The 26,556-nt window shown below is 45.5% G+C and overlaps 1 protein-coding gene across 1 annotated transcript in view; it reads left to right on the top strand.

The window, feature by feature from the left end:
- Positions 1 to 3,482: 3,482 nt before the first annotated feature.
- LOC131263018 (dendritic arbor reduction protein 1) overlaps positions 3,483 to 26,556 on the top strand; it is a 121,458-nt gene continuing 98,384 nt past the window's right edge. Inside the window, exon 1 of the mRNA XM_058265143.1 lies at positions 3,483 to 3,536. Coding sequence (XP_058121126.1) covers positions 3,483 to 3,536 — 54 coding nt within the window. The remainder of the gene's footprint in view (positions 3,537 to 26,556) is intronic.

Here is a 26,556-nt window from a genome sequence, read left to right as displayed (position 1 = left end):
TTATAGAGGTTTCTCAGCAGGCAAAATAGTTTTAATAATTTTGACATCCTTAAAACCTTTTGAGGATAGCTATAAAACCGCTCATTAAGTCTAAAATCTTAGTAGACTTGAAGAGTCTGTAAATACGCTGTTAAGTCCTTCTTAAAACCTTCTCTTAAAACCAATCACTGATTTTTGGTTTTAAGGGATGGTTTTGACAACGTTCTGTAGAGTGGGCCCTCTTACACTTAAAACGGGTTTATGAAGGTTTTATCACAGCCTTTAAGATATTTTACTCTTGAGACTTGAGAAAATGAGACTTAATGATGAGCATGAACAACATCGATAGAACCATGATAAAACTTAAAATGTTACTTGGGTTGGGTAGTGACTGGAAATCAGGCGGGATGATGTCCATCCACAGTTGTGCGGTCAACTATTGTAGTTTATCGTCACTTTGCGCCTTATCGAAAGCCAAATAATCATATAGCGTCAACAATTTCATTGTTGCAAGGCATTTTTATTGCAAGTCCCTGTCTGCGGTACAAGTCTCCTTTGACTAGCATGTTGACAATTGTGTAGATGCAATTTAAGTTTGTATTGTGTTGTTTGTGTATCTGTTTCAATTTTAGTTTGCATATGAAAAATTACATATGTAAGAGAAATCAACTCGAAGGTTCAATTTTTCACCAGATTAAACATTGTGCTTCCGGATCCAGAATACGCTAGTCTTTTATGGTGTCCGTCTGCCGCTATCTGGTTGAACGGATTGAAAATATTCAACATAAAGCATCTTGCTACGCCATTGTGCTGCTTTCTTAGTAAGCGGGAGACATCGTCCCTTCGTATGAAACACGTTGAAATGATTCATTGACGCACATTTACTTGTGTTAGATGGACAATTGAAGAAATGAAACAAATGTAAATATTTAAATCGAAATAGAATCGTTGAACATCAAAGAATAACTATTACGCAAAATGATCGATATAATTGTTGTTCGTAACATGAAAATTTCACTATTTCCATTGTTTTCTTCGGATATTCGATTTCTGGCCATAGATGCTCAAAAGCAATTTTCTTATAAACAAATAAAGACTCCAATGCATTCTGCAATCGAGAAAAATGAGTTCCAGAACAAACTTGGCACACCCCGCTAGGCAGCTCGAAATATCGTCCTAAAAACGTCCGACGCGCGAACAAACGTCCTACTTTTTTGGATAAAATAAATGTAGGACGTTTTTCGAGCAGTCGTCCTACTTCGTCCTACTTACCATACAAAACTGCTCGATGTTTGTGTCACGTAGGACGTTTTTTAGGACGATTTGCTCGAAATCGCCTAGCGGGACGTATGTTACTTTTGGTACGTGAAGTGTGAACTCTTATATATTTTGAAACTTGTTTTTTTGACGTCCATTTTTTTTAACCATGTCATAGTAAGTTCTAGCTTGAAATTTGTAAAGTACAATAGACCAACAGCTAATTGAGGGTATTATGATTGGGAGCGCGGAAACGATAAACTTCTCGACGCTGGCCCATACAAAAGGTAAACAACACTTTGAAAAAAGCGAAAAAATGGCTGGGCGTCTCGACGATCCAAAACGACACCACCTGCGTGTCGAGACGATGCGCGGATACGAAACGACGCGCGTCGTTATCGTCGAGCAGTTTCAAGCACCTCCTGGTCGATGGATCTCTATAGACCGTATGTGTCCGAAGCATATGTGGGTTCTATGGATCTTGGTATTTACCAAGAACATGATAATTCAGGATGCACTTTTCATATCAACGTTGTGTTTAGACAAGTCACTTTGATTTATTGAGCCATTTAGCCATAGTATAAAACACACCAATAACTCGATCGTTTTGAAAATTGATTAAAAATCAAAGTGCTCGAAACTTGTTAAAAACTATATATTTATATACCTTGAAATACTTGTATAAATACCCAGGTTGCTATTCGAGCAAATATGCGGAAACTTTCGAGCAATAACGCGGAAATGGATCATAATACCCTCAAATGTTCAGGAAAACCCGTGTACCACACTGTAATACGACCTGTAGTTTTCCGCATTTGACCTCTAACTGCTGTTTCATCGACCTCCAAAGCAGCAAAACATACCGGTAATTACCGGTTCGCTAGCCAATCACAGCTCTCCGTTCTTCGTGTTGGTCACCCATACCTATGTAGATTCTGGATAGGCGAAACTTGTCCAATCACAATCCGTCAACATGCGTATAAATTCGTTGAAGTGCGAGGGAAAGAGAAGCGATGCGAGATGCGACAACACGATAGCTTCTCGCAACATCAATGTGATCTATGCTGGCGTGCTTGTTGGTGGTGTGTGTGTTCCGTGGTACGTAGGGACGTATGGCACTAACACCGGCGCAACTGGTAGCCCTACGGATTCTGGAGGTCCAAGGCTTGGCGAGCTTCAGTGTAGATCTACCTACCGGCGAGACAGCACACACTTCGCCACCGATCGCGCAATCGTTTCACGTGAGTTTCGTTTCGACTCTCGATCGCGATCGCTTCATTGCGCTTTTCGAGTGAAAGTGCATGCTGCACTTGAAGGTGTGATTTTCCCGGTGTTAACAACGATGCGAATTTGCCTGGAGTAGTGAGTGAAGCGATAGCATAACCGGCACCGTTGTGATCCTTTCGTTCCGCACCATTGGGTGGTGATATTGGCGGATTTTCCGAAGAACAAAACAACACCCGCCGTACGGAACCGGCACCACGTGTCCCCTGGGTCGAAAACCTGTGTGCTCCCTGGCCACTTGATAGTGTGTACAGGTGATTGATTATCGAATGATTCAATCCCCCCCGGAACGGCGTGGCGCTGCCGCGTGCTTCCTGTGTTATCGGACCGTGATGTACGATCTGTGAGTGCCAACATTATCGACAGTTCGCAACGAGTGAATATTTGCTTACGCGTGCCCAAAGCAGTGTTGCAAAGTCCGCCCGAGGGAAGGCCGGATTTTCGGGGATTTTATTTGTTTCAACCGTAAGCAAGTGCCACATTGCCTTCCGTCGTCCAGTTTGTGGGGGCCAAATTTCTCTTATCGCGAGTTGCTGTGATTAATGTTGTTACCCTCACACCCAACACCACCACCTAAAGGAGTCATCCGCCCGTCAGCTATGGTTTGTCCCGGGGTCCACCAGCTCGGTGCGCTGTCGGATGTGCGAATCGAGTGATTTCCGGGCCCGGTGGTGAAGATGGTAATGAGATCGGCGTGACTGGCGGCTCAGGCCCAGCAGTGTTGTGCAAGACAGTGATAGAGTGGGATAATTTTGTGCGCAATTTCGTTCGCCTTGACGGCCGTGATTGGATACACCGTTTGGTGAAGTAAAAGAATATATCTGTGCGCAAGTATGATACACGGTGCCTAAGTGTTCCGTTCCATCTATTGAGACAGGCATACAAGGATCAGCAGAAGCAACCTGATCCTACAGAGCAGGCCGCAACCGTCCAACAGCGGCTCCGATTAAGGTTAACGTTTTATGGATACAACAGGAGATCAGATCGTACCGTCCACAAGCTTTTGGGTAATGCAGGTGAGTGCAAGTAAAGCGATTCCACTCGCAAATGGAACGATAAATGGGAGATAAAGTGACTTTGAAGGCACCAAATTGCAACACTTGTGTCGGGATTTCGTTGCAATTGAAACGATTTGTGAGCCTCATTTATCAGCATCAACGAATGTTCTAGTGAAATACTATGTTCGATTTATCAATAGTGTAACTATTTTCATAATTTTTATTTACCACAAATATGTTTTCGACTATTTGCTGTTTATATTTTAAAACATGAGCTGACCTTTTTTATCTGAAACAAAACCTTTCGTACTATTTTATATTGTTGCTTTTTCGGTCGAACAGTTACGTTGAAGCTCAGTAGGGAAATTTTAAAATATAATTGAAATGGTTTCGTAAATTATTATGAAAATTTAAAGAAGAAAAAATCTACAGCTCGCGTTTCACTTTATCAAATTTTCTATAACGTCTGTATTTAAAAAAAAGATTATTTGTTGTAGCAAATGTTTTGAGACACAAATAGAACACAGCACATTTGTAAATTTCGTGGGAAAAACGCTTGCTGTATGATTGGGTAGATAGTGTAGTGAATGACACCGTCTTACATTGCAGCAATCGCAACGGGCCTGAACATACTGTGTCGCACTTGATAACTCAATTACGTAGAGTGATAAAGCCATAGCATAACAGTTTGCCAATCAACTCCGATAAGCGTGCGGTTATGATAATGCTGCCCAATGAGACGGTGGGGAACGACTTTCCTCGTGCTACTTTTTATTGTACGGTATTTAAAAGGGCTTTAATTTCTGCGCTACTCCGTTGTGGCTTTTTCTAATGCGTGCCACCGTGTGTCTGCACGCAGTTGCAAATCCATATTCCGGACCCGACTCATTCGGACCCGAACGGCCGGCTGGCAGGCGATGATCACTTTCTACACAAATATTTGCCCAAGATGCCACCGGGGGGGCGCTTTAGGGTCACACACGCGTCCGCAGTGACATTCCGACGGCCAGTGGCTCGCAAGCGAAACCGCGGGCTCTCTTCGGTTCGCTCGCACGTCGGTTCATCATAGACACTCCACGTGCATTTAATTATTGGCTTTTGAGCGAGCGCACGTTAAAAGCCAATCGATAGGCAAAATAAATTATTACCCGTTGGCAGGGAAGCGAAATGGGGGGGCAGTGTGCCGAACGGAATTCCGAGGGAGGCTTTTGGAGACAAAACCCGAAGATGTGACGAGCCGGGCTTAAGAAAATAAATGGAAATTATCCGGAGGTCTAGGAAACTCAATGATTTCTATCAATAATCCGCCGACCGCTGGGGGTCGCCCCGGAACGCGTTGCCAAACGTCTTAACGTCGCACAGGTTCATCAATAAATTAAACCTAGCATCGATCGGGGCGCTTGGCTGTGAAGGTGATTAGGTGGGGATATTTTTTTTCTCATCTTATTTTTCGAGCTCGCAGACTCATCGCAGCACGATCGTAGACCGACTGTCTGGCGTTCGAACGCAAAGGGAAGGCAAAGTGCCAACCGGGGTTCGGAGTGAGCGAGTGGGATGGCACGCAAACCAGGGCAAACGGGGCACGATCGCCGCAGGTTGGCTGGCGGTGGAAAAAGATTGCCTCGGAAAAGGATGAAGTCGTAAGCGAACGTGCAGAGGCGCGTGAAGAGATCAATGAGCAACACGTTGAGTGGGCAAGGGACGGAGGGAGGGAAAACACGAAGCACGAATGGACGGCATCGTGCGGGCGGTTTTGGGTGGTTTTAATCGATGGATGAATTATGCGAAACTTACAGCCCCACGCCGATCGATCAAACAAATCGATGTCCATAATGATGATGACAGTGTCGTTTGCTCCGGCCAGCACCGGACGACGGATTTCCATACCGGCTGCCCTGGGCTCTCCTCGGATTCGGAGGGCTGGCAGGTGCCGCGAGGTGCTCGAAATTGCTCGACGTGATCGATGAAACGCACGACGACCACATGACATGGTTTCGGTTGTTACTTTGTTTCCCCAGTGCCAATCCAAAGCAACGTCTGTGCTAGCCGTAACAGCCATAATGTGCTCGTATGTTCGGATGGCTGCCATTTGTCTTCCCTGGTATCGCAATGAGCAAGCTTTATCACGCGTCTGAAGAAAGTGTGTTTGATTAGTTTTGGATAGGTTTTGTATCACATATCGTTTTGTTGTTCTCTTCCGTTGTGTAGGTTCCATTACGTTCCTTAAGCCTGATCGAGTGATTTAAAAAAATATAATATGTCGTTTTCTGAGAGTTGAACATAATCCTTTTGTTTTTTCTTGAAACAAGTTTTTTACATATACTCCTGTACGAGAGGACTGACTATCCACGTACAACAGGGAAAAAAGTCTCGTAAGCCCTTAACGGGCAGGCATGACCAAGAGGTCGCTACGCCAAGAAGAAGAAGACATAGACGTATTCTTAAGTGAATGTACTCATAGATATTATTCTAACCCAATTTTGAATATTTTTTTAAATTCTGCTACTCAAGATTACATTAGTCACACTTAAATATTTTTAAGATGAATGGAAGAGGCAGAAAATATTTTGGAATGGAGATAGAGCCTTGTCATGTAGCATGAATTTGTTTATTTTGCTATGAAAACAAATAATGAGGCTCTTTATTCATATACCATGCTCAAACTGGTCGAAAAGAGCAGTGGAAAATTTTCGTTATTGAAAATTTGAAAAAGCATGTATTTTCAGTTTCGGGAATCGCTTTAAAAAGTGAAAATATATAACCAATCTGTGATATTCGAACCGATAAACAATTAAATAATTATTTTAAAAGGGCTTATAATGTTGAATCGGTATGAATTAGAGTTGAGTAGCATGAATTTTTTCGAGAGTTTTATTCATAGGAACTTTCCTTAGAATCATTGAAATTGATTTATTCTCGAAGAGATTTGATTTTCTTTTCTTTAGAGATTCCTTATTAATATTTCATGAATCTTTTGCCAATGTTTATTGCATCTTAATGGCTTTTTTATGTGCAAAGATTACAAGGAGTATCGTGGTATTCATCGTGGACCTCCTATTCGAAGATTAATTAATCTGCATGTTGACGAAAAGAGTCATTCATCTTCATGAATCTAAATCTGAACTACCCAACTCTATTTCAAATGGTTTGCACACATGTAGAAAACTATTTAACCGGTTTCGTTACAACAACTGATATGCAACATGTTGTAAGAACGCTATCCCGCATGGACCATATTACGTGAATCTGGTTTGCCTTTTTTATAAAACGGGACTCGCAATCAGCTAAACCGAACCGTGACATGCAAACGCGAAAGGTTAAATGTCGATTTCACCTGCAAAATAATTGAAACCGACCGAAAATGCAACAGCAAAACCAAACAAAACTTACACCGCGGCGCGAGGAAAATGAAAATCAGCGAAGAAGTAAAACAAATCAAACAAATACCACAAACTGCTTCGTTTTGTGTGCAGGCATGTGCACATAATGGCATTAGGTGAAAACATTTTCCCCCGGATAAACACGCTCGCCGATACGCGATCGGGACGCGGAACGGGAGATGATGATACCAGCATCGAGTGCGCGGGGGGAGAGGGTGGGCAGGTCGGAGGCAGAGTGTTGCAATTGCGCGACTTTCCGTGTCGTTTTCCAAATGTCAGCTATCGATACGAGCCGTGCCGTGATGCGATTTGCACGCCACGGAACGCCACCGTGCAGCAGCCGAAGCAGGTTCGTCGTCAGGTGCGCTGCTGCATTTTTCATGATTTTTCCACATCACATCCCGAGCGCCTCCCCCCCCCCCCCCCACCCCCTCCGCTCCCGGGCGGTGCGCATTATGCAATCGCTCCGATGTCGGTTGCAATTTGCTGCAGCAGCCAAATGGTCCCTCACGGGCGAAATGCGAGGAGCACAAATGCATCGATGTTTAGTCAAATGTCACACCATTGACACATTACCGTACACATTTTTTTTTGCTTCCTCCATTCTTCTCGCGAGTTTTTCCGTTTGGTGCCTCGTCTTAGCTTTTTTGTGTGACAACTCCCCGCACCCTTTTCCCCGCGCAGTGGGGTGTTCATTGTCTTGATTGATTGATCTCGTCTCGAGATCGCGCCGGGATGACAATAAAAACAGATCCCCTGAGGAAGCTTCAAGCTGTTCCATCTGGTCTACTGCCGGTCTTCACGTCCCCTCGTCGATTCCCCGTGACATAATGTTCTTTTTATTATTTCACTACCGGCTTAGACGTTGGGTTTGTTTTATTTTTCTCTTCTATTTCATCCCGTCAACTCGCCGGAAAGACTAGGTACGATGGTGACCTCGTTTAGTGGCAAATCATGGCTACCTTTTTATTTGCGATTGTCTTATGCAGTGTAGAATGTTGCTCCGGTGCGCAGGCGCAGCAAAGCTGTACGGAAAAAGCAAATCGAACGCATGACCTCTGACGTGGTACGGAAGGGGGTTTTCATCGACACCAAGGTGGCCAAGGCACCCTTGGGAGCAGGCGTATGAAAAACCCCTCCCAGTGGGGCACTGCGATGTTGCAGGGAAACGACTACACTCTCGAAAGACAGGAGCTAATGAAAACAAACTCAAGATCGGTACATGCACTTCCAGCTAGCTACAAGCGAATGAGAGAACAATTGCGTGAAAAATTGAACAGAAGTAAAACTCCGCTTAAGCAGGCGGAAATTAAAACAAATTCAATTATAGATAATGTCGGTGCGATAGTGCACCATCCGGGAGAGGTTATGGGCCCCGCTCCCGAAAGGCTCCCGGCGCAAACGACGGTTCAGTGGCGATCGTCCTGGGCCGGGGAGGGGAAGCAAGGGGAGTGTTCCATGGTGGCGAATGTAGGGAAAACATGAATAATTGCATTAAATTTTGTGCAAATGATTCAATTCTTGCCGTCAATTGTTCTGTTCCGCGCTTCGTTTCCGCGTCGAGGTGGAAGGATCATAACGAAAGGGGCAAGGGGAAATGCATCTGAATCCGATTCGCGATTTCGCCCTCGAGACAGCCAGAGCTCGATGGTTCCGAAACGACAGGGAAGCAGGAGGCTTGTAATAGGCGAACGGTGAACAACAATCTGATTAATAAATTGAATCACGATTTTCCACCGCCACACGATGTGGTGCGGTTTGGCGTTGGTTCTCTCTTCCTTGGCCGGGTTGAGGTTGTTCTTTGGTGTGTTCTGTGTTTTTTTTTCCTCTTTGTTTTGTAACTGTGTTTTCCATTTCGAACTTACACTGTTTTCAGGGCCAATTCGTCGGCATCAAGCTGCTCTTTGTTGGTAGTAGGCAGTCAATTGCACGCGCACGGTTTTTGTTTGGCATCGTTAGGAAACACTTTGGGCTTGTTAAGTTTAACTTTGCCATTATCGGTAGCAACATTGACGCGACAACAACGCGACCTTTTCTCGTCGCGTCAATGTTGCTACCGATAATGGCAAAGTTAAACTTAACAAGCCCAAAGTGTTTCCTAACGATGCCAAACAAAAACCGTGCGCGTGCAATTGACTGCCTACTACCAACAAAAAACAGCTTGATACCGACGAATTGGCCCTGAAAACAGTGTATTTATTCGCCTGACAGGAACACCACGCAGTAATCACAGAGGGAGCGATTTGTCGCCTTGTAATGATGTATGCAGTCCGGCACCCGGTAGAACTCTGGGAATTCACTAGGAAGGTAAAAGACGCTGATGGGGAAGTGGTATTGAAATGGAGGTTTCAGCAGCTATTCTCCTTCCTGAAGAAAATTGCATCGAAAAGGTTAAGATTCATATTAAACTCTGATCGTTATGATTTACCGTATCTAAAAATGGTTTTAATTTAGTTGAAGATAATTTTTAACCTGTTGCAAGCGTATTTATTCGATATGAAAAGGACGATCGATTTCCCAAAGAATATAAGTTGTTCCGCTTGTCATCGGTTAAAACATCAACAGGTGCAGAACGTAAAATCCCACCCTAACTATTAAGCGTCCACTGCATACCATTTATGCATGCATATTTAATTCCTACCATTCCAAAAAGGGTGTTCTCACCGACTGTTGCGCTTTCAACGCGTTGTCCTACAGCTTACTTCTTGTTTTGTTGTCTCCCCAAATTCAACCCGAACAGAGAGGGAACCTGAGCGAGCAACAGGTTTTTTTTTCAAATTGGAAATTGATCGATCTATCAACCCGATTCGGACCCCGCGGGGTCCGCTTTTCGTCGGTGACTAATTTTCAACTGGCGTACGCGAAAGACAATGAGAAAAAGGGTCGCTACGCGGAGGGGCGACCGTCAACGAGCGAATCAACGGGCGTGAAATTCATGTGAAAAATCGATTTCCCTCGATCGAGGGCCCCCGCGCTGGCGGCAAACAAACAGGGGACCACCGAGTCTAATTGAAAGCGACATGGGAAAACCCCTGGAGTCGCCCGCTCCGACGGACAACTGTTGCGAATAGGTGGCTTGAGCGTGGCGCTGCTGTGGCGGATCGAAGGGGAGTTCTTGAAAAATTCAACTCGGTTTGCTGAAGGGAGTGCGAGAGATCCTGGAGGCCATCGCACCATCGTCGGCCGGGGTTGGCCTCGAAGAATCGGCCCGCAATCGGTGTCATGGTTCACCGTGGACGCGCCGCTTCGCAAAGTTCCGCGCACTCGCCTCATAATTAATCAACTGCAGCGAGCAAAACCGCGCACCGAAGCCTTCTTCTGTCGCCTACGCATTCCCGCTCGGATATGTTACATCCGCCAGCAGCAGCAACCGGCAACAACCGCGACCGTACAAGGGCTGAAGGGTTTGCGCATACATTAGCATCACAGCTTCATCTCACCCCCGCCACCCCCTGCGGGCGTAATTGTGCAATCCGCCCGAACGACTGAATGAGAATTCAGTGAATGAATGAATACGGCCGGACCGGTACGGAATCGTTGCAATCGGAACGAACGCCCATGCCACGGGATGGGATTTGCGTCTTCACGGAGGCCGTTGTCGGGTTTCTGCAAATGGATAAACAAAACAAACCGAAACGAAACAACATTAAATAAATACGACAAACGGGCGATTGACAAAGCTTCAAATGATGGAAGCCACCGCGCCGAGCGCTTCTGTTGCTGGCTGCCGAGGGGGCTAGGCCGTCGCTTCTGGCAATTTTCGAAGGTTCCAACCCGGGTTGTGACACGGGCCCGGACAGCATACCTCCCCTCTCCCCACGCGGGTGCGAGGATAAATAGTTCTCACGCCATTTGACATTTATGACGGCCCGGCACGACTTCAAGTAAGGCTTCGTCAATCGCCTTGCAATGGGGCGATATCTTAAGCGATTCCTTACGTGTGTGTTGCAGATGGTAGCAGATAAGATTTTGCCAAATTTGGGATAGATCGGAATGAATATTCTGTGAATGTGAAATGAAGCCTATTAGTAGATTTTTAAAAATTCACATTCAATAATTTTATTGAATTGACACAGTACAAATTTGTACGTAGAGACTATAAATATTGCTTTTATTTTAGGATTCATGAAACATTTGCTCAAATTTTGGCGTTAGTTACAGTATTTTATTTTTTTTTCAATAAGATTACTGAGCATAGGTTATACTTTACACAAGTTGTTTGATTAATTCCTCAAAATTCGATATAACCAACGTTGTATCCTATTTTTCAATGTACACTTATGATTAATTCAATTGAAACAACTTTCTTCATATTTTTACTCATATTCCTAAAAAGCGTTATAGCGTGCTTAGAAATTCTAGTTTTACTTTTTACTAAGCAAAGCGGTAAAATAAATGTTTGAATTAATTGCTAATGTTTTGATAAAACAGTAAAATTTTTCTTTTTCATCACTTGGTCTGTTTTGCTTGTTTGTTTTTAGCCGATTTAAAAATGATTTCCTAGAGACTGTTTAAGCCACTCTTTTTTGGCAACCTTTTATGAATCAAGAAAACTATATTTTTGATATTATACATGAACATTCTTGCTTACATTTCCCATCTACGATGCTAAACGGTATAAGTAACAGCTTGAATACCCCAAAATGCATCTAACCGATCGCTTGATGAGCCATAATTCCGCACCGTACTGCAATGAACCTGGTTTATTGCTATCATTTTTGTAATTTACACCATGTTGTCGATAGCGCCCGTTGGCCCAATCAAGTTCCTAGCTGCGGTTCACGTTTGTTTAGTTGATTGAGTTTTACAACCTTCCCTCCCGGGAAGCCTCGCATGGATCGGTTCGACTTCTCCAAAAAGACGAAATCCACCCCCGACCGAGGGTTAGTAGTGGCTCAGTGAGCATGAAAACGTCGTAGAATCTCCCTCCACGTTTCACCGGGAACGAAGCGCGCGCGCGCGGATGCATTTCCGTTCCGTTCCGAAAAAGGGCGAAAACTACACCACGCATGCAACGGAGCGTAGAGGAGCGTTTGGATTTCGAAATGCCATCGGTCTCGACTCGGTCGCCACCGTGCGATCATATATTTCCCTTTTCATCCTTCTCCTCACCCCGTCGTTTTTCGATGCGTTTTCGAACCGGGTCGATCAAAGCCGTTCGAAATCGACTCCGGTGCCCAACGTGGAACGTGGTTCCCTCCAGTTTCCCTCAACGTGTTTTGACGTTCCATTGCTCGGGTCACGGGCTTTGTGTGCGATTATGGAACCCACGAAAATTACGTTGACGGTCGCCACCACCAGCACCGGTAATGAGCACACGAATTTATCACCTTTTAGGGAGTCGTAAGTATTTTTCGTCAGGGGGGTGGTGGATATTTTTTATCGATTTAAATGAAACGAATGAAACCGATTTGAAACCACGCGTTTTAAGAGCGTGTGCTCCGTGCGCAAATTGTTCGGTTTCGGTGCTGGGCTGTAAGCAATTTCCCATGCAGCACCCACCGAACGCCCGGGCGGGCAATGTATTAATTCATGTTCCTACGATCGCCCATAAACATGGCGATTCGACTATTGGGCCGAGTTTGTTCTGCGTGCTTTGGCGAAAATTGGTTTGTTTGACGCTGGAAGCGGACCGGAGGTACCGCAATGTGATCATCATAAACATCTTCTCCCCGACCGTCGTTTCCAGCCTAGACGAGAGCCCGTGAGGGCTTGGAAAAGCGTGAACAAAAAGCGTACATTGGCACGCAGAGGCGTATGCACTCGCATCCGTTACGGGGCGCATAATGGCCCGCTCCCCGAGGGGTCCTGTGGGCTTTGGAAGAAAAATGGGGAAACCTTGCTGGCTGGAAACTGGCACACACTGGCACGGCGAGAATTTGGCGGGACGTGTGTGTGCGCGCGCGGACATCTCGCAATTAAAATTCGCTAATTCCCAGCCACACCGCGGTACTGCATGCATTCGCTGCCGGCCGACCGTACAGCGATGATTCATCCGGCAAAGCCCTTTGGCCAACGGCGGCGCACGGCACCTTCGCCCGATCGGGGTCCGCATCGCAATGGGGTGGTTTTTCTTCTCCCCGCAGCTAATTGTGAAAACCAATAACCGACTTATGATGATGATGATGAGGCGGATGCTGCTGGTGCTGCTCGTGGTGGTTATGATCTTTTTGCATCGTTGGTCGCAATTTAGGCCGCAAGCCAAGCACCTCGCTTTAAAGCTAAAGCGGATAATAGTCCGTTCAGGTACGCTCGATACGCTTCGGCGTCAGCGTCGCGAGCCTTTTGACAGAATCCGCCGGAACGAAACGGTCGGTCGATAAACAGTACTGTTTTAAATATCCCTCGTAATCGAAAGCGTAGGCGTCTAGGCCTCTGTCCTCGGTTGGCGAAGAAAAGGATAACATTTTCCGCCATTTAATTAAATTCCTTCAGATTGTCTTGAAGACTTTTAAGTTCTCGAACCGTTAGAGAAACTGCTGAGTTTTGATATTTCTCTTTTACTTTTTGGATTAAGTGTTTGCATCTTCAAATGGTGTAAACAATTGGGCTATCTTTAGTTTTAATCGTTGGTTTTGTTGATTATGCAAATAACCATTTTACTGAAACTTTATTGTTTACTATTTGAACATAAGAGCGATCTAATCCCAAAGTTAAATAACGTTCTAATCTAATATATTAGTTTAACTACGAGTTTGAATAATGAATAGCGCAAATTGATAGCTTTTTCGGTTGAACTTGATGATTACTTTTGTTCATTATAAAAATAGCGATTTAATAGGAATTTAGTTCGTAACAATTTTTAACAACAGAAGGTTGAACATATTCCAATAAATATGTATCGCTCTAGGTAACAATTCATAAACTATGTGAATGTCTATGTGAAAATCTTTGAAAACGAATAACACTTCTCATGTGATCTTTTTTCTTAGTCCAAAACCGTCAAGGTATACTTCCGCTCAATAAAATAATGAAAATGACAGCCTTTGTTCTTGGAAGTCCATATCCTATTGATTAGTTCAGTTCATATTTTTTTCGGCTTATAATTCCCCCGTTAGTAAGTTTTCTTTTACACTTTTCACCAGTCTAGCTTTCGATGTTCGCTCATCCCGAACCGAATCCCCTTCGCGGTAAAATCATCTCACAACGATCACGTCGGATGGCTCCAGTGAAGCGAAAAATATTCATGCTTCGGTGGTAGAAAGAATAAATTAGTTTTAATATTCCCAAAACGCCACCCCGGGACGAACCGACACAATGTGTCGACTGTATCTCACATGTCACCCCCCACCCCTGTCGGCCGGCAAAGGTGGCCATGTAGCGTGTCGTTATTGCTGTACACACGCGGGAGGCAAAATCGATTAGTCAGGGCATTCATTGGCCGCCAAATTCGTGTGCTCATCCGGTACTAAGTGCTGTTTACGAGATGGTGTGTGCAACAGACCCCGCCACACTCGGGCGCTGCTGGGGCGGGGAGATCGTAAAGCTGCGTCACAAGTTCGTCCGCTGGCACTCGGAAGCGGAAGTTAGCTTCAGAGAGCAGCAGCAAGCACTGGGAATTTCCCGTGAGTATTGCTGGGGGAAAAGCGTCCAACCTAAAAGCCCCAGGAATCGATATCGGCGCATCCACCTGGTCCCCGCGGTTCGAGGCTGTTTAACGATTGAACTCTGACGCCGATGCCGACAGTGTTTTCAGAGTCATAGAAAACCAACTCCGGGCTCTCGTTTGTTTCGTTTTTGTCCCTAACGAATACTGACGTTAGGTGGTAGAAGCGAGCGAACGTTATTTCTGTACGAACGCGTATCGGATGTTTGCGTTTTCTTTACCGGACGGACGGGCAGGACGGAGGTGGTGTCGATGAGGGCGTAGGGAAAAGTCAGCAAACAGTTCCTCTAGCCGACGTCACCCGCAGGGCCGACGGGAGACGGGTGGAAACCGTCGTCGGCGAGTCTGTGGTTTACTTGGTCACGTTGCTCCGCTTTGCGCCACAGAATGCGCATGCCAAGGAATGCAAATGGCCGACGTTGGCGGATCGATGAAGCTTTGATGACGCGCGCTTTTTTGGGATTGCGAAAAAAATTCCACTTATCGAAACAATGACTAATTTTACTCGGGAATTCTAGAACAGAAATGTAATAGCAGTGGGTCGAAAATTAAACATCATTTATGGTTATAACTAAAAATCTAAAATGGTTATGAAGAAACAGCATGTATAGAAAACAATTCAAAGCGATTAAGAACAATTTTAATTACCTAACAAATAGGTTTTGGGCATGAACGTAGAGTTTTCAACTAAAGGATGAATACAGTTTGTGTCAGAATCATTATCGTTTGGTAAAATAGTTTATGTTTCCTCTTTGACTATTTTTTCGATAAAAAAAACAATTACAATAAGTAGTTTTGGAGCGTTGCTAAATCGTTTGATGCTTGTTTGATTAATTTGTACATTAAAATCTATATGAATAAATTTTCGATAGTCGTTTAATCTTGGTAGACATTTTGAGAAAGTAAAATTAAGACTTGGATAAAAAAATTAACATTATAATGTTTTGAAAATTCAATCTAATAGCATGAAACATAAAATAATCAAAACCTGTCAATAGAGCCACATAAATTCGCTCATCATAACACAGCGAGAGTTTTACAAAAAGTAGAACAACACTAAAGGAGCCTTCTCGTAGCATTTTCGATTTGGTTCAATAGCCTTGAGCCCATTGATCCTGCTAATGGGGAGCATAGAAATGGGTGGTGAGTGAGAGCGACCGAGACAGAGCGTTTCGGTTTCCCCCATGCAGGATGAAGTCAGCCGAACGACTTGCCACCTTCGCTTCGAGTTTCACGCTCCAAGGAAGTCGATATTTATGTTGCAGGAAATGGGGAAGCAAACAAGCATTGTATGCGCGCCGCTCGGCAACTTCCTTTTCGTCCATTACTTTGTAACCCTGCTGGAATTTCACCTCACCTCCGCTTCACCGTTTCGCTGTCCTTGCCCCCTCCTGTTCCACTCCGTCGTTATCTACCGTAAATCGCACCAAACATAACCCGCACGGCAAAGTGCCATTATGCGCTCGAATGGTCAAACAAATAAAACTCTTCCCTATCCGATCGGAACGTCGAAAGAGCAAAACATATACTTTTCCGGGGAACGTTAATAAAAAAAAAAGAAAACGAAAAATAACGTTACGAAAACGCACACACAAAATACTGGCAGTCAAAAAATCGTACGCTTCAGGTGACATATGATCATGTTGCGTGGCCTCACCGTGCGTCGGCAACGGTTTCGGTGCGTGCAGCTCCCCAATTGGTCGTTGTTTTGGGGTGGTTTTCCATGCCAGCAGCGGGAAAGAAGAGAAAAGTAACCGCGATGGGGGGGGGGGGGGGGGGAGGGGGGAAATAAACATGAACTGGAATTTTTATGATATTTTTGTCGACGTTCCGAACATGCTCGATTGAACCGGAAACGGTGGAGCAGTTCGGTGGGACGGGAGAGAAAGAGACGGGGTGAGATTGTGAGTGCGCCGACGTACTTGTCGTCACGCGAAGAACAATGTGGTGGAGTGGAGTCGCTTGACTGCGCAAAACAACCCCCGTCGGACTCGGCGGACATTTTGTTCCCGGCCGCCGTTTGATTGTGTTGGGGTGGTTTTTTTTCCTTTATGTCATCATCCAATATCGCCATCAAACAATGTCTCGCGCAAGGAAGCCCCATCATCATTAATCTCACTCATGCGCAAATGAGAGCGCGGTCGTATCGTCGACTGCCCGTTTCCCTCCCGCGGCGCGTTTTCCACCCGCTCAGGGGGCCTTCGTCGTTCCACGGTTGGCTGAAGGTAGAATCTTCCCCCCTCCCCCTTGCCGGGAAGGTCCGATTTGTGCTGATTGTCGGTGCGGCGCAACCACAGGCACAATTTTACCTTCAACAAAAAGCTCAATCCTCCCCCGACGAAGTCGGTTGATACCCGTTTTTCCTACCCGAACGTTTCTTCCGGCCAGCACCACCTGATTTGAAACACAATGAAAACCCGGGGGCCATTTTGTACCGCCGGGGGTGTCCGATTTTCCGAGCTCTTTCCTTTTCAGCACACACAAACAGCCGAACAACCGAAACAGACGCAGACATGCCGACGGAGGGCGCATCATAGGTTCACCGTAGCGTGTCGGGCTTTCTTTCCAGTCGGGGTCCAATAGATTTCCACCTCTTTCGCCAATGGGGAAAAAAAGCAGTGATTTACATTTCCACAGCCCGGAAGCGGTGGTGTGATGGGTGAGAAAAGGAGAAAACGAACGAAAACGTTTGTGTTCGGGGTTTGTGGTTTCGGGACTGGGGTGGAAAAATTGATCGGCGAAACAAAATGGCTCCGATGTGCGGTTTGGCCGTTGGGTGGGTTGTTGCAGCAAATGGTTTTTCCATTAAAGCTGCCAACCCGGGGGGAGAAATATGTTTCCGGTGGCTTATTGATTCGGTTATATCTATTTTCGTTTACTCACGGAGGGTAAATGATAAAAAAAGATGGCGAGCGAAGCGTAGCACAAGCAAGGTTTATTTTACATTCAAAAATAGTTTAAATTGACTAAAAATGAAATTATTTGTGAGTTTTGATAATTGAGTTTATTTCTAATGGTAGATTAGTAATTTTCTTTTTTTGGTTTCTGACCTGCTTTATCTTTCCATTTTTACCTTAAAGTGTCCGGTGGTTTAACGTGAAACAAAACAATTTAGTACCAGTTTGACAGAGTTTTTATTTTGAATGAACGTAAACATTCGAAAGTTTTTCCTGATCCGTTTATCGATCTATGAGGAATTAAACTAAACTGAACATCACAAGAACAAGCATTTTTCTTAATTTATTACAGCTACTTAAAATACTTCAAATATACTTTCAACTCTACCCACAGCTTCTAAAACTAAAATGTTCTCTACCCTGTGCTTCCAAAACTACTTTCAAAATATGGAAACCATTTGAAAGTTTTCTCAAATCACTCAATTTTGTTTTTTTAGCGTTATAAAATAATTGATCATTTCTTCCCAAATCATGAGGGGGCTGTCCAACTGTTTGTTGGATTGAACAAAAACGATTTAATTCACCACAATTCACGTTTTCCTTGTTAAAGGATAATATGTTTAATGGTTTTCTTGGGAGAAGGAAAGTAAATTATCTTGATTAAAAACTATCCTCAGGTAAATGGTTTAGGATATCTCATAAGCTTAGTAAAACAAGCGGGCGATTATGGCCTTTGATATATCAATTCCCTGTGCGCCAATTTGGGTCCCTTACAACCTCTTAATGTTTGCTGCTGCGAAATCAAAAGTAAAGCCTCCATTTTGCCCGATTTTAAAGTGTGATATGGTTTTTGGTCACAAATTATCGCCTTGGTTTTTCCTCCGACGCTAACGTCTCAGGATGCAAGTTACGTTCACCCAAAACGTCTCAATGATCTCCCCGGTCTAATCGCCTTTCGCACCGCCTTTCCAGCGAATGTTGGCACTCTTGTACTCGCACACAGTCATCGATGGCTGTCAAATTCTTAACGGCTTCGGTGACACTAACTGGCGGTCCGGTCGGCGTAATAGAGGCGGCCGGCACGGATCGCACCAAATCCGCAACTCGGGGGGCGTAAACGATATAATTCCCGGGGCTTTCGCGAGATGCGGCCGAGCAGATAATAATGTTGTCGCTGGCGATCCTGACATCGTCCGGCCACCAAACCGGGGTGACATTTTATACGCGGCCGACAAAACAGAAACTATCGGCTAACAATCGGGCCGGCCAAGTGCCCCCGGCATAAGCCCGTCCCGGGACGGCTCGGAGGGGTATGGAAGGATCACAAAAACGACAAAAAATAAAAATAAACGGCGAATCTGCGGTACCACATCAAGGGACGTGCCCGATCTGGCTGGCCTCCAGCGCCCCATTTGACGAATTACTCCATCGAGCGCCTTGTGCGTCCAGTTTTTAGCCCGCAGTTGACCGAGACACGATCGCCACGTTCGACACCTTCGATGGCGCGCGCATCCTGTCGAAGGGAGGGCGGAAGAGGGGAGGAGGGAGAGGGTGTTAGTAAGTAAGTAAGTGTCAGATAGCGGGAAGATAAATTTGTCCCCATCGGTCCCCGGCTCGAGCCGGGGCGCGCGAGGGCCTAAGTGTGACTGAGTCGTTTCGTTTGACAGTTCGATCGGAGCGAAAGGGACGAAATAAAAAATAACTTATCGCCCGCAACGACAAAAAGGCACCCACCGCGATGTACGTGCGTGCAATTGGCAAGATCAAATGAGCTCCATTCCGCCCGGGAGCAGGAGGACACTGCAACCGGAGCGAACTTCAAACGTTCTGCGGCCGATTGGAAATTGGATGACATTTTCCGAACAGGGCTGCATTTTCCATTCCCTTCGACCGGCCGTACCGCCACGGCACGTGCGTGCCTGTGTGGGTCGTGTGTTTAAACACCTCCGAAACAGGCCTTCCGCCGTACCAACGGGGGAGCTTCAGGGTTAAACCTTATGCGCGGTGCGTAATTTCATATAATGAATCATAATTATCTTTTTCCATCGAGCGTCCCCGATCGCGATCACACGCACAAACACACTCACGCGCAGCGTTCGCAACGACAGATCAGTGCTTGGATTTTTATACACTCATTTTTCTTCATGCCCTCCCCTGCCCGTGACGCATTTTCCCTCCACCCTGCAGGCCGCACTGCAATTTACATTGATTTATTTTCGCCCGATCGTCGGGCGACGATAATTGTAATAACAATATTTAGAGCACGAGAAGAAGGTGACAGCTGACGGTTCGGGTCGAGGTTTACTGGAAACGGTTTTCCTTCTGCCACAATTCGAACCGAAGTGCGCCGGCTTAATTTTCCGCGCAACCGCAACCGATCCGCATAATTGCATCGCTTTAGCAGATAATCAATCTCGGTATTGTTTGTCTAAGCCCGAGGAGCCACAAAAGGCCTGCTTTAAGGTGCATCCCTGCACTGCCTGGCTCCGGCCACCCCGGAGGTGACAGCGACTAATGAGTGTCGTGCCGGCGCTGGCGGTGGTGACTATATTGTAAAAGATTCTCTATCAATCAAACGTTAATTGCTCGGCGATGCAGCGAGCAGGTTATTTTTTTCTTCCATCCCGAGTAGTGGAAAAAATGTCGCGCGGCTCGAACGTGGACCGGGCTTTGGGTTTCGTTAAACCGACCAGCGTAGACAATGGGCTTTCCGAGAGTAACGAGATCGAAAACTTATTTTAATTGAGTTTTCAAGGAAGCGATCAAGATAGGGAGGTTCAAATCGATCATGTTCAATATCCTGCATCGAACAGCGAAGGACAACTGACAAAACGAGATACTTTGTATGAAGTGAATAATTGAAGTAATTTAATTTTGTTAACAACTATAATACACATTGCATTTCATTTTCAATTCAATTCATTTGAAAATTTTCTGTTATCACTCATTTCAGCTTGTTTTTCGGATTTTAGTTTATAGCATCATAAATTTATTGATAGAATGACGGGTTTAATCTTTCTAAATAGTTTTTGACCCACGAAATAAATGAAAATGCAACATGAAAACTATAGTAATATTTATAACAAGTTCTTCGGGACGCTAAGTCTTTGCTTGGCATTCGAAAACCGTTTGAAAAATGTTATAAACATTTTTTTTAAAAAAGATTGTACACCAAACAAGTGTGCTAAAAATGCTTGGCTGCCAACGTGTTAAATGTTATTTGCTCGGCATTATTGATAGATATTACATTAATGTTAATGACTAATTTGGACCTTTTCTGGATTTTCATTTTATCGTTTTTTCACTCTTCTTGTGATAATCCACCATAAAATATATGTTTGATATCATTCCTTCAAAGTCAAAATAATTAACTAATTTGAACCTTCATTTACACTTTAGAAAAAAAGTTGTGTGTGTTAAGATTACGATAAAATCATGATTAATTTATCATGAAATAGGAGTAAATTATTACAACGGCACAGATACCCTACGGACTTGTGACACTGTTATATTGTAATTTATTTTAATTTCATACAAAAACTCCTAACCATTTGAACCTAACCTGATACAATCTTGTACTTGTTTGACGCGTCGTTAGCGCACTCTCATCACCGTTTTCTGTCCAGAATCGCAGATGTCACCCAGGAGGAGGACAAACCGAGGCACGTATGCGTACGCAAACGTTGAGTCAAAATCAAATACCTGCAAATTGGCACACGGGGGGTGCCGCTCCCCGGAGACTTTAACCCCTGAGGGCAGAAAACTCGCCATACATCAACAAAACGGCGCTAGAAAAAGCCTCAAACATATATGCACCGAAGTCGAATACCATTCGCAGTCAATGTCCCCATTCTTGCTGCATGAGCTGTTGCCTGGTGGGTTGTCATTGTTTCTGTGCCTGGACCAAGCCATATGGGCCGCGGGTTTTTCGTAGGTACGCGAGTGCATTCATCACCACATACCCGGTGTTCTAGTTTCTTCTTTTCGGTGCGAAGGTTCACGTGTGTGTTTTTCTGTTTGTTTTCGGCTCGCCTGTCTCTGTTTGTTTCCCCGTGTTCGATCAACACGGTGCGATCGATGGTGTAGGGATAGCGATTAGCTCGGGATCGCGTACGGCAAGCGCCAAATTGGCAGCTATTTAGACCGCGCGTTGACTCCCGCTCGGCCCGGGAAGCTGGGCCCCCGTAACCGTTACCGATGACATCTGGAGCCCAACGGTTCGAAGCTGACGAATCGCACCGAAACCCATTCACCGTTCCCGTGTGTGTGTGTGCTGGATTTCGTTCGCTTTGTTTTTCTTCTTATTTTAGCACGAGATCGAAAATATTTCAAGGTTCTCTTCCCTCTGGCATCCACTCCGGTTTTGCTCCCCTTGGCAAGCCTTCGCTGGCCCTCGAGGGAGGCGATCGGTGATCAAACGCCAGGCGCCAGATCGTACCGCTTGATCGTGTGTTGCCCTCGTCCTGGTGGCTTGCCCTCAGCTTCACGAACCAGCAATCGGCGAGCATCGCACGCGTGTTCTATGTGAGTAATAATTAAACCGCATGTGCCATTCGCCGCATTTTTGCTGCACTTTTCCTTTCCGGCGCGAGTCCGATCGATTCATTTGCTGGTACGCTGGATGGAAAATCAACGCACAAGAAATACCACCCCCGATCCACGGTCTGATTTGTCTCCGAGGCAATGTTCTGCGTTCTTCGGGAAGTCGGGAAGGGTGGCTGTAAGACGTAGTGAGAAGCGAGAACCCGCGAGAAAAAGCTGACACAATAGCGGAAACCTTGGCTCACTTTCCGATCGGGGTTTTGCGGACTTCTTTCCGACCAATGTCTTTCACACTTATTTGGCAAAACGTCATACGAGAGCTCGGCAAACCGGTACTTTGATGTCAGATGTGAGAACTGGGAACAAGAAATGTTAGCTATAATTGTCAATAATTTTAAAGTTCACAGCGTCTGTCACGGAAAAGTTTAGTCTATTAAAAAAGGTCACGGAGAGTATTGACTTCGGTGACATCGCGCAGAGCTGGTAACCGTATGACGGTTTTCGCTCCATCATTAGTTGTATCTCTTTCACGCACGGTGACCGTGTACCATAAAATCGTATATAGATCAACCCTCCACTTCGGCGTCAAGAAATATCCGTTCTGGTTGATCATTAATTTCGATTTTTCACTTTCACCCCCGTGCACGCGATGCTGTCTCTACTAAAAAAAACAAAGGTAAAATTAAGCAACCGAATTAAAACAAACAAACACAGTGCCCATCGCTATCGTTGATCGATTGTGGCGTACTGATATTGGGACAGAAAAACTTCACTTTCATCGTCCCCCCGTCGGCACGGAAAGCGAACGTAGCGGGGGGAAGTGAAAATACAATCTTCCATCCTTCCATCCCTCAAACCACTGTCTTGTCATCCATTAATTAATGAGTTCGAACCCTTCGAACGGGCCCCCGGGTAAGAGGGACAGTACCATCCCAAGTAAGGGTCGCCCGTGGCGAGAGATAGGATCTGTGGTTTTTCATGTCTACCGTTTTATGGTCCGAGGCTAGATGGCTTTTCCACCTGGGCCGGAGGCCTTTTTTTACGGCCGCCGCTGGCCGAACTCGTGCGGGGTTCGCGAGGTTCCGAGGTACGATTGCATCAGCTTTGCGCCATATGACTCGGGACGGTTGGTGGTCTGGACGCGCGCAGTTGTGGGTGTCCTGTTTCCACCCCAAAAAAACAACAACGCCACCCAAAACCGACATGCTGTGCGTGGAGATCTTTGTGTGTATCATCCTTGCGTGTGCCATTTATCTATAAATCATTGGAATGATTGAAGAACGGGCGATAATAAAATCTATTACGTTCATTAAAATATCTTCTTCAAAGCCCACGATAGAGGAGACATATTCGCAACTTATTAAAGCCACACAATTCGCAGATCCTTGCTTTCAACGTCTTCAGAAGAGGATATTTTTTCCTTCTCACAAACCCACTTTAAATCAGCCTTTTTTACGAGTCGGATGCATCCTCATCAAAATCAATTGCCATCCGCGCCGCGGCATGTTATTCCGACGGGACGCAACGAAACAGCTGACATTTCGGTGTGCTGACCCTGCCAGCCATCAAAACGCCACGCTCAAGGCTCTTCGCTTCCTATTCATAAACATTTCACAACCGAATGTTACGTTTTGTTGTGCTCCATTTAGTTGGCGTTTAGCCCGACAAAAACACAAAAAGTGTTGTACTCATCACGTCCCCTCGCAGCCCTCTCCCTGAAGAGGTCGGCCAAGAGGGGCTGTGGTCTCGAGGGTGGGTTTTTTTTTGGGACACTTGAGGACGGACCGGAACGTATCGAAAAATGTGTAGTCCCTTTTGATGTTGTGCCAAAAACTTCATCACCCTCATTTTTTTCCAACCCGGGCTCGCTATTCGGAGACGCCGGAGGCTCGGAAGATGCGCAAAAGATCCGCCGGGTGAAGAGGGGAAGTCGCGCCCGTCCGGGTTCGGGGGATGATGGTGTGAAGATCACAAATTGAATCGCGCGAGACGGAATAACTTAAATTCGAAAAGGCCATAATGATCGATCCAGCGTTTTCCAAGGTGGTGATGGTGGTGGTAGCTCACAATGATCACAACAATTTGTTGCTTCGTGCCTAATTTGCATCCGTTAAGTTCTCCGTGAGGTATGGCATCGTCTCCGTCGAGGACCCACCCCGGTGTCAGTGGAGCATAAATCGGGCTTGTTTCGCTCGTGCCCAGCATCGCATCGCGTTTCTAGTCACTTGTGACGGTTGTGATGAGACAGATTTGCTACAATGAAAAGCGTTTAAATGGACACAATTTAAGCAGCATGTGCGTGGGAACGTTCCGGATAATGATTGTTAAGCGAACGTCTTAACGCATACCGTGGGGCAACGAACGCTCAAACTATTCGAACAAAGTGTTCAATAGTTTGAGAAAAATGTATGATAAATAACACAATCGATGATGTTCACAACATCGACTGAAATTTTATTGATTTACAGCACAAATGTCATTTATATGCAATCCTTTTTATCCTGCATTATTTGTTTTCTTCTATAGCGAGTATGAGATGAATCAATTCTTTGTATTTGATGTGAGTTTCTATTTTGAAAGTGTCGATTTCATTCCAAGATGAACCTTTATTACCACTATTAAAATATTGTTTGTTTTTGCTACTTTTACGATACGGAATATTTTAGAATATCTTACCATATTTTTGTTTATCTTTGTCCGAAGCTTGTTTTAATCTAGTAATGATTAATTTAAATTTTTTACAATAAATTAGTTCATTGGCTGAAATTCCAAAAAAACATAACACAAAACCAAGAAACCATTTTTAAAATGAAAAAGGGAATAGGAAAACGTTGTATCTAGTACAAATATTAAAAATTAAATCAATAAATATGCAAAATAACTTCACTCTTACCAAAATAAGAAAGACGTTTATCGAATGGAGCTGAACAACGTGTAAATGAAGCTGCAGAGTAAAAACATACAAGCTTACCAGTAAAACACAATCTTTCCCCAACTTACCCTAAAATCCACCGAACGTCTCGGCAACATTGTTTCCGTTCTCCGATCACTCCCTTGACACTCGATGACAGACGTAATCGAAGGATGCGCCGCCTCTCGGCGTCTGCGATGAATCATCTCGACTCGACGACGCGTTTTCGAAATCGCGCAAATGTTTCGATTTGAATTTATAATTTCAGCTCGACCCGAGACATCGCGCGGGGCGCATCAGGCGGCGTTGTTGGTGAATTTGCATCAACCCCGCATGCAACACGATATCGCGCCGGGAGGCTAATGATCTCCGGGGCGGTGGCGTCTCCGTCGGGCCCGGGGGATGAAGCATCGTTGTCAATTAATAAAGCAAGTGTCACTTCACATCAACCTGGTGGCTTCGTTAGGCGTCGCTCGTGGAACCCTTCAATCACCGCGTTGTGAGGATTTACAAGATGCCCCAGTCACAACATTGCGCCTCGGCTGTCTTAGGGCTAGCGGGAGGGGGAGTTAAAAAGAAGTGTCGGCGGCAGCGTCAGAGATTCGGAAGCCCCACGCAAAGGAGTTTTTTTCCGTTCCCGCTGAACCGCGGCCTTTATGAGCGCATTAATTCCATGGTCAAAGAGGTACATATGCTAATACCTCGGCGAATGCTGCCTTCCTGCCGTTCGTTGTTTTGTCGAACGAGTTGAACGATCTTAATTACACGCAGTTTCAATGAAGATTTGCGCGGCAACAATGACACCAGTGTTGTCTGAACTACTACATTGTACGGCTGCGCTGTGCTGTGTTGGAGGATCGATGTCCTCCGGGGCGCTGAGTGGGTTCCTCAAGCGTGTTGAGTCGACTTGCAATCGAGGGCAATTCATAAATCGCTAACTCACCGGCGAACCGTTACGGTACGAGGGGTAAGGTACGCATGATCTTGGCCCGGTGCGGGCTTGGCCTGGGTGATCGGACCGGGGTGATTAACGAGTTCGAGCGCGGCCCAGCTTGAAGAGTTGCCTCGCCACGACGGACAGCGACTATCGCGGTGTGATATAATTTAATTAAAATTTTAATAAAGTCCTACCATCAAATACGGATCGTTCAGCGGGCTCCGGTAGCCCGGACCGGTCAAGTAGTACACGGTTTGCCTGAAACCTGTACCAGCGACGCGCTTTGGTAGGTCCTAAAGTCAACAAAACTACCTTTGCCGACCGGCCGCTGGCAGCTTTTTCGCAGCAATTTGTGCACACGACAAGACACGTCGAGAAGCAAACGAGAAGCGGCTCCTGGAAGCGGTACGATCGTCCGATCGGCGAGGGCCCGGTCCTTGCTAGCTTGCAAAAATCCTTGCGCCCTAGAGATCACCGACTATTTGGCTGCGCCCGAGAGATGCTTGCAGGGAGGGTGATTTGCTGGTATCTAATCTCTACCCAACCCAAAGTGCAGGAATTAATCTCGCCTCAATCACGCGGCCGCCGAACCGCTCAACTCCCGCTGGTGGTCACCGGATCGCGCCGGAGATCGCCAATCGCTTGCGTCTCCATTTCGCGCGACGTAGATAAATCCCCGCACGGGCCATTTCCAGGGCTGTTTGAGGGCTGGGGTTCGGAAAAATTGGTAGGTCTTTTTTAATGGGTTGGACAGAGCCCGTTTTC

This window comes from Anopheles coustani, chromosome 2 (assembly GCF_943734705.1).
Source record: "Anopheles coustani chromosome 2, idAnoCousDA_361_x.2, whole genome shotgun sequence".
NCBI lineage: Eukaryota > Metazoa > Arthropoda > Insecta > Diptera > Culicidae > Anopheles > Anopheles coustani.
Note: the sequence above shows the minus strand (reverse complement) of the source record. Positions and strands in the feature narration are given on the sequence as shown.